Source organism: Cajanus cajan, chromosome 8 (genome assembly GCF_000230855.2).
Source record: "Cajanus cajan strain Asha chromosome 8, NIPB_CcT2T_4, whole genome shotgun sequence".
NCBI classification, from domain to species: Eukaryota; Viridiplantae; Streptophyta; class Magnoliopsida; order Fabales; family Fabaceae; genus Cajanus; species Cajanus cajan.
The window spans coordinates 51,422,635-51,432,416 of NC_138524.1; the positions used below are offsets into that span (position 1 = coordinate 51,422,635).

The 9,782-nt window shown below is 29.4% G+C and overlaps 1 protein-coding gene across 1 annotated transcript; it reads right to left on the reverse strand.

Annotated features, from left to right (window-relative positions):
- Nucleotides 1-2,948: 2,948 nt before the first annotated feature.
- Nucleotides 2,949-8,469, reverse strand: LOC109816783 (putative disease resistance RPP13-like protein 1). Its single transcript, XM_020381902.3, has 3 exons — nt 4,650-8,469; nt 3,370-3,437; nt 2,949-3,259 (listed from the first exon to the last, which is right to left on the reverse strand). The coding sequence occupies exon 1, from the start codon at nt 8,255-8,257 to the stop codon at nt 4,730-4,732; it is 3,528 nt and encodes a 1,175-aa protein (XP_020237491.2). The 5' UTR covers nt 8,258-8,469; the 3' UTR covers nt 2,949-3,259; nt 3,370-3,437; nt 4,650-4,729.
- Between the last annotated feature and the right edge of the window lie 1,313 nt (nt 8,470-9,782).

The window sequence follows — 9,782 nt, forward strand, 5'->3', positions numbered from 1 at the left end:
TCAATTCAATTCTCTTAAACTAATATGTAATGTAGTTTAGTTCAAGCAAACTTTTTTTAAGTTCAATGTAGTTTTTATAAGTTTATAGTTCAATTCAATTTGTTTTGCCCGTGCCTACTACTAACCAATGGGTCAGAGCTCCAATCCACTAAAGAACGCAAGACAATCCATCCCATTAAAGATTCATTTTACTTCAAAGCGTTAGGGTTATTGGATCAATTTATTTCACTCGATATTGATGAGATATTGTATATTTTAAGTCTAAGCTCTCATTATTTTCCTTTTAGTCATAACCCAAAGGTCTCTAACAAATGGAGTATGTATGTGTTTCATTGGCAGTGATGTGGCACAGAGGGTTGCTTATAAGCAACCCTCATTGGAGATGCTCTTATAAATGAGTAGAAAATGTTTGTAATTGTTACTCGCGAGAATCCATTTAGGTTACTTATTTATTATTCATAGAAAATTTTGTCTCTGGATATTGCAAGTAATCTTTAAGTAAGATATTGTCTGCTTTAAATTTATATCCTCGTGATTTTACTTTTGGTCAAAAGACATCTAACTAATAGAATATGTGTGTATTTTATAAATTCTTAGTTCTCTTTTTATTTTAACAATGTAAGACCTTGTTTGTGAGGTGTCAAAATGGTAACAACAAAATGAACCAAATAAAAAAAATACTTTATTGTAATCACTTGAAAAATACACAAAACAAAACAAAAATATAAGACCCTGATTGGTACGTCTATTTTCTACTAAAAATGAAATTTTGAGATGAAAATGTGTTTAGTTGTTATTTTAGAAAATGTTTTCTTTGAAAACATTTTCAAAATTATTGTCCATATGAACTCTTCTACCTATTTAACATATAATATTTTGAATATATTAAAAATTATTATTTAACTTGATATTATCTTGATTTTACTATTTGATTTTTTTTTTATCTAAAAACATCTAATATATCATGCATTTCACGAATAAAATAACTAGTTATCTTAAATTTGAAATATAATTTATATGTTTAAAAGTATCTATTTATATATATATATATATATATATATATATATATAATTTTTAAATATGATTTATATATTTAAATATAACATTTATTTATATATATAATTTATTATAAATTTTAGTTTTATGTAATAAATATTAGACTAAAATATTAGTAATATAAAATAATTTAAAATATTTTTTTAATTCTTATAATTTCACCTTGTTTACCTTTTAGTTCGTATAATTAAAATAGACATTTTTAGTTCATCTATTTATCTTTTTCAATCCTTTTTAGTTCTTATAATCTAAAATAAATCTTTTTAATTTCTATACTTACAATTTTTTTTAATCTTTTTAATCCTTATCATTATTTTTTTAATGTTATATATTTTGTGTTAACATTATTTTTTAAGCCTAATTTGAAATAACTTCAACAAAGTAAATTTAATATTATATACATAAAGTTGAATTAGTATCTTACGTAACATAAAAGAACATAAAAGAGACAACTTACAAAACAAATCAAGAATAAGTACTAAAAAGATTTTTAAAAAACTGTAAATATAAAGATTAGAAAGATTTGTCTTAAATTATAAAAACTAAAAGTGATTAACAATATAATATACGAACTAAAAAAGTCTAACTTAAACTATAAAAAATAAAAGGTAAAATAAGTAAAATTAAAAAAATTTAAAAAAATATTTTAACCTATTAAATACAAAGGAAACAAGTTCAATATCAAGTTCTATCCGGTAGAAACGAAGAGACTTCACTATATGTGTTATCCTTATATATTGGAAAATTCGGATAAATATCGGACAACAATCAAATATATAATCATTTTTATCAAATTATAATTATTAAGATAACTTTAATTTAAAAAAAATAGTGTAGCTTTTAGGGCAAGAGTATTTCAGAGTAAATAAATGAATAACTTATTTTAAGTTTGTTTTTAAAATTTCATATACAGATTTCCTAAAATTAATATCAAATAATTTGTTTATGTTATTAAGCTAATATCATCATTTCTACGAACTTAACTGCAAAAATAATATAATCAGTAAAATTTAATTAAAAATATAATTAAATTATAATTACACAAATTATTATAATTATTAAAACAAATCTTGTAAAATTTTTCAAACAATGAATACTTATTGAATTTGTTTATATAATCATAGGAAAACCAATAAAAGCCTCAAAAATTGTTGAATATGTGTGCATATTTATAATTAATTTATGAGAAATTCTATGGTACCCATCTTATTTGAGAGGGTACCGGTACAGTTTTTTTATATTTTATATTTTTAATAATTTATTTAAATGATATTTATGATATTTTATTCTTTTAATTTTTAAATTATATAGTTATTTTATTTTTTATATATATTCTAATTTATTTGTAATAATATTATTATATATTTAAATAGTTTAATTTTAATAATTTTTTAAGTACATTTTTATTTTTTCACTTAAAATTTTTTAATTTCTATATTTCAGTTTTAATAATTTTTTAAGTATATTTTTTGTCTTTTTATCTTAAATTTTTGAATTTCTATATTATAATTTTTTATTTCTACTATTTATTAATTTTTTTCTTTTTTAATATTTTATAATATTATTGAAATCTTATAATTTTAATCTCTATAATTTTATCTTACTTTTTATTTTATAAGTATAATTTGAATTATTCATTTTATAATTAAATTAATTTTTTTAAAATTTTTTATGAGTTTACATAGAAAAATGTATTGAAACCCTTCAATTTTTGAGAGTACCGTAGCAAAAATGGTTGAATATGTGTGCATATTTATAATTAATTTATTTATCAGACATAAAAGTTGTCCCTTTTTTCTCATCATACATGAAAAAGGTCAAAATAAAAAGCACTAACTGTATAGAGAACAAGAGGGACAGTTTTTTATGCAATGCACTTTTGCTCTGCTATATGCTCTTTCAACTTGAAAAATTCACTACGAATATATCTCCAAGATATTGAAAAGCTCCTCACACTACTTTACATTCATATCATGTTCCTTTATGACCATGAAAACCAAGGTTTCCAAGTATGCAAATGAAACAAAAGGAGCAATAAAACCAATGATCACTTTCCCATCATGGATTGTCTTGAGAGTTCAAGGTAAACAAGGCACAATTTTTAAAGTTGATGACTCTATATTGGATAGTGAATCATCTCCAAAGTCCAAACCAATTTGAAAATCTTGTGTCACCATAGCTACTGATTCAAAGCTCTTTCTATCTGAGCCCATAAAACCATACAATCCAATAATCAGATGAGAACCATGGACTATGTAAGATAATAGGAATCTATATTGAGGAAAAAAGAGATACTATTGCTGATTCATTTACCTTAAAGAAAAGAAGTAAACCTCATTGTTTCCTGGCCTATTTATGCACCAAAACGTTGTTTGATGATCCTGCAATAAATGCAGAAGAAAACTTCAAGTTCTAATATCAATTAGATGAGTTGAATGTGTCGACCCAAATAGAATTCAAGGAATCTTTAGTCACTGTAAAATATACTATTATAAGAACTAAGATGTCACAATACAAATTGTTGGGATACAAACAAGTCCCACATCGATAAAATAACATAACAAATAACAACTTATATAATATAAACATACTTCAATGATTGAGAGGTCTTTTGGGTGATGACCAAAAGCAAAACCGTGAGGGCTAAGTCCCAAAGCAGACAATATCGCATCATTGTGAAGTATGTTTGTATAATAACCTTATAAAAATAATGCATAAAATATCCTCTCAGACAAATACCACAAAATAACCCCATCACAAATTTATGAGGGTCTCACATACTGTATATCAGTACATAAATTGCATAATATACATGCCAGAAACTTGGTATTCATTCTGGAACATTCGAAAATGCCAGAAACTTGGTATTCATTCTGGAACATTCGAAAATAGAAACATACACAATATGCTAATGACGCTTAAGAAAATTAAGCAAGAAAAGTTGAGAGAAGACTGGGAAAGAAACCCAACCCACGTTATAGGAAGCCGTGTATAGAGCAAGACTAAGTTCATTATGCTTAGTATGATTTCTCAATGCCTTTGGGTCTAAGATTAGTCTAAAATTACTCCAAAATAAAACAAAACATATAACCAATAGAAAACTTACTTTGCAAAAACGCTATAGAAAAAAGGTATTAATGTATTATGAGGAAGTAAAATTCAATAAAATATATAATAAGTTGGAACTGGAAAGAAAGAAGGAAGAGTGCAGGCAAGAAAACAAATATGCCCAACAAGTTTAAGGAAGATGAAACCACCATAACTACCAATGACAGAGTACTGTTTACGGAGTGAATGAAAATAAAAATTCACCATTTTTGTATTGTCCTAATTATATATAAGCAACACATTTGATTGGAATTCAACTTCAAAAATGGATATGATAATAGAAATTCTTGCATGTAAAATAGAATATTAAAAAAACTGATGCATGAAGAAAGTGACTTAGCCATCCTCCTTTAACAAAAAATAATAATAATAATAATAATCAATTTAGTTGTAACTTGTGTTTTTGTTTAGTAAATGCTAACTAGAGAGTGAAATACTTCGAATAAACATTCAAAAGTTGCAAATATATTGTGGAGAATAGGTACCTGATGAAAAAAGACGGACACATGAAAATTGGTGCATGTGTAATTTTGAAATTTGTGGTTCATCACTTCATCTTATTGATTTAATCACCAAACATGACATTTTTAATGTTGGCAATTTTTTCCCAGTCTTCACCTCCTTGTTTCTGGCAACGTTGTTGGAGCAACGGACAACCCCAAATTTTGAGAGTTGAAATGGATTTAGGCAGACCCTCTTTTGGTAAGCATTGGAGGTTGGGGCAGTAAACAAGAATCAATTCCTCAAGAGAGGAGAGGTGGCATAGACCCTTGTAGTCCAATTTTCTAAGATCTGGGCAACTATAAATATTTAGAGAAGTAAGTGAGAGTGGTATCAAACCTTCTTCAGGAAAAGACTCCACGTCCACTTCTCCAATAGACAAGGCTTGTAAAGAGGTGTTGGCTCCCAAAGTCCCTTTTAGTGAGGCAACAAGTTTGGAGCAATTTGAGAGATTCATCTCTTTTAGATTTGATGGCAAACCTTCATTAGATAACAACTCCACTCGAGGACAATCTTTTATGAGTAGCTCCTTAAGAAATGGAAGGAGGATATCCATGCGTTTAGGCAATGATTTCAGATTCTCCAATCTTTTAATACGAAAGCTCTCTAGCCAAGGTGCGTATAATCCTTCAATAGGAAATGATTCAAATTGAGAACACTCACTAATGCTCAGATCCTTGAGATAATTATGAGTGTGATCATGTGAAATCGTTTGTAGATTATGACACCTGAGATCAAGCACAGAGAGTTTTGGGAAGAAATCTAGTGGAAAGGTTGTTAAAGAGTCGCAGCTACAATCGATCTCCAATGTTTCAAGGAAATAGTAGCAGGAACTCATAGGAATATTCACCTTGGGGCAAAGATAAGTGCGTAAATGACAAATTTCTAGAGCCTTGGGGAAAGAAGCCATAAGTAGTTCACAATTAGAAATATCTAGCATCTTTAAACAAAGAAGTTGCTCTGGCAGACACCCTTTTAGCTTGGGACATTGCACTATTGAAAGATATTGAAGATGTGGAAAAACATGTGTCACACCTTTACATTCCCATTCTTCCCATTCATTCATATCAGAGAACACCAATGTTTCCAAGGATGTGAATGATGAAGAGCTGCTTCCATAAAATTCAGCATCAATACACACTATCCCATCAAGCCCTATAATTGTCAAGTGCTTGAGAGATGGCAAAAGCCCAAGGGGAGGCAAACATGAGCAATATTTACAGTCTTCCAACCTTAAGGACACCACATTTGGTAATGAATTATCGAACAACCATCTTGGAAATTTTGTCCCACCATATTTCTTGATTGACAAATTCTTCAAGTGTTTGGAAGGTTGTAGATTATCAAATACATCTCTTTCTTTCTTTGAATCATTAGGGTTCCAATTCCATTCTAACTCTAGCTCCACAAGGTTTGTTTTATTTTTCAAATCCACTGCTAATGCATCTAAGGGATTCACAATATTTTGCAGCCCCTCAACTGATAACCTTCCATGAAGATTGAGCCCTCTTAATTGTTGAATATTGAACTCACTACTTTTGCCAACATAAAACGAACTCATTGATACTTGAAGATTCTTCAATTTTCCCATTTGCCTTGGCAACATTTTCACTTCAGTATCAGTAAATTCAAGGTGACTCAAATTGGTGAGTTTATGCAAATTTGAGGGCAGCTCCTCCAAATATCTACATTGGTTCAACTTCAGTATTTGCAAATTATAGAGCAAACATGTTGAATTAGGCAGTTTTTTTATGTTAGTACGGGAAAGGTCCAACGAAACAAGATGTTTAAGATCTCCAATAGAGTCAGGCACATGTGTAAGTTCAGAACAACCACACAAAGACAAAACACGTAAGAACTTAAACTTGGAGAACAATTCATGTATCGGCATCTTGCAATGCCATGGATAAAAAGGATCCATTCCCTCAGTAATTGGCATAAATGTACGTAACCTTTTAGCATCATATGAATTTTCAAACCCATCAAAATAGTGAAGGTGATTGATTACAAATGAAAAATGACGAGTTGTTTTTGGTATACTTTTTGCTTTATCAACTCCCAACCTGAAATAGATGTCTCCACAAACATATTTTGCCAAATCATTTAGAAGGTCATGCATGACAAAACATGTTCCATATCCACTTGATTGTTGAAAGAAGGATCTAGAATATAAATCATTGAAGTACTGTTCACCAATTTCTTTTGGATTCATACTTTGCTGAGAGCATTGTAAAAAATTTTCTGCCATCCACAACAAAATTAAATGCACCTTGTCAAACTCATAATCTTTAGGGAATAAGGCACAATAAGCAAAGCATCTTTTAAGATGAGAAGGAAGGTGGTGATAGCTCAACAATAAAGCAGGGATTATTTCACTATCTTCTAAATCCCATATCTCGCTTGTTAATACACTTTCCCATTCTGAAACAGATGATTTTGTGTATAAAAGACTTCCAATCGTTTTCAAGGCTAGAGGTAATCCTTTGCACTTTTCAACTATCTTTATACTAATCTCCTTCAGCTCACCATTCAACTGAGGATTGTCATCCTGAAAAGCATGTTTAGCAAAAACTTTCCAGCAATGATCATCTTGTAATCGTTGCAGGTGAAGTTCTTTATTTGATCGCATGGTAGAAGCAACTTTCATAGTGCGTGTGGTGACAAGAATTCTGCTTCCAGGAGCCCCATATTTAAGAGGAGTTTGCACAGCTTCCCACCTTTCTCGTTTTTCATTCCAAACATCATCCAAAACAAGAAGAAATCTCTTCCCTATCAATTTTTCTTTCAATCTCTGATGAACCATTTCTAGGCCTCTACTATTATCAACTGAATCAGTGATTGCCTCAAGAATTGATCTTGTTACCATCAAAACATCAAAATCATCTGAAACACAAACCCAAGCTTTGATATCAAATTTATCCTCTATCATTGGGTCATTATACACATGTTGGGCAAGCGTGGTCTTACCCACCCCTCCCATGCCCACAATAGAAAGTATTGATAGCTGGTTATGATTGTTAGCCCCAGATGTAAGCCAATCAAAGATGATTTCTTTATCATCATCTCTGCCATAAATAACACTTTCAACCACCAAAGATGTTGATGGCAATTTCTGGAACACTTTACTACCTAATCCTAATTCAACCCCAACACCACCACCACTAACCTCTTTCAAACCTAGATAACCCTTTTGGCTTGCATAAAATTCTAGGTCATCAAGGACTTGTTTCATCCTTGATTCAATTTCCATGTCTAAGTTGCATACCTGGCTTCCACTGGTTTGAGATTCAGCTTCTAGTTTGCATTTGGTGAGTTCATAGTCAATTTCATCCAAGAGATCCTCTGCTTCAAAGATGACATCTTTGACAGCACCAAGCCATGCTCTCACACGTGGATCTCTGACCTGCTTTTGTTCAGCATCATCAGCCAGAGCATCGATGGACAGCAACATCATATTCAATTTCCTCAACAGCTTCTCATCCAGTTTTCTTCCACCAAAATAGTCAAAAACTTGACGAGAAGCGAGCCTGTCAAATGCAACCTGAAGGATAGAAGAAAGAAGAGCACCACCAAGTGTTTCTACCACTGGCATGGTTGGAAAAGGGATGAGTGAACTGAATAGAAATCAGTAATCTAAAGTGCAGCTTATGCCGTTCGTATACAGATAAAATGAGTGGTTATGAGCTATTATGTGAACTATGACTTTTGAGTTCTGACATTGACCACTCAACCAACAACTGTATGAATATGATTCTGCTGAGTGAACAATACTGTAACAGAAGGAATAAATAAATCACTTGTGAATCTGAATTATAGCAATTCTGAAACTAAATTCATTTATGGGCATCATAATCATAATATCCTACTGCTTAACAATTCTCTCACTTGATAAGATTTCTGATCTGCTTTTCCTAATCAAATTAATTTGATGTATTAACATCATCCTTGCTTTATCTGCTTAATTCACTATAATAAAATAAGAGTTAATCACCTTTTACATTGTCAGTGTAAAATTTTTTACACTGACAGTCAATCAGAATCGTTAATAGTGTCTTTATTTTAATTTAATTAAATAAATAGATGAAAATATATTATTAACGGCTTTGATTGACTGTGTAAAAAAACTTTACACGAGTGGATAGGTGATTATCTATAAAGTTTAGTTGACTTAGTCATGAGTGGCCATGTTTTATGAATTATGCGCAGGACCCACAGCAGAAAAGGCTAATTATTTTTTCTTTCTTTCTTCAAGTTTACCTACTTATTTAGGAACATAAGTGTTTGAAATGCTAATTGGATTATCATAGATGACGTTATTTGCTTATCTTTGGGCTGAGCAAGATTTGAAACATGTTTAGAAATTGTATGCTCTCTCTGTATGATGATCACTCCTATTTTATTGTTAGTAGTTAGTTCATCAATATTAATAACAATTTACTTACATGCAGTTTTTGGTTATAAACCACATTGTTTTGCCAATTGGAGTTGTTGCATTAGCTAACAACATACACAAGTTGTATGCCTCTTCTTCAAATCAAAGTTCTTGCTAGCTTTGTGGTTAGGTTTTTTTTTTTCTCCTGTATAGACCCTGTTTTGTAATGAAGATAATTGAGAATAAAATTTAAAATTTTCTTATTACACTTGACAAATAGGTATTTTATACACTATTTTTTGAGACACGTGTATAATAAAGAATTTTTAGCAATATTTAAAAAATGTTATCTAATTGTTCATAATTATTGTTTATTTATTTTTGCAACATATTAATAAATGTTATATATAGTATATGTTGCTAAAGACTTTTAAAGATATTTTTATATAATTAGACAATATTTTTTAAATATTATTAAAGTGATATTTTATAATATTTTAATGATGTTGTTAAAAAAATTAATTTTATAAAATAATAATTAGTTTTAATATAGATATCAATTATATTTTATGGTTTTTAGTCACTTAAAAGTTCTAAGTTAAGGTTGAAAATATTCTTAATTAGTTATTCCTAATTATATATCAAGTATCAAAATTCATTTATCTTAAGTATAACTATATGATTATATATACTTTTTATGTGAAATTCATTTACTTGATATGAAACTTTAATTATGAAAAATAAT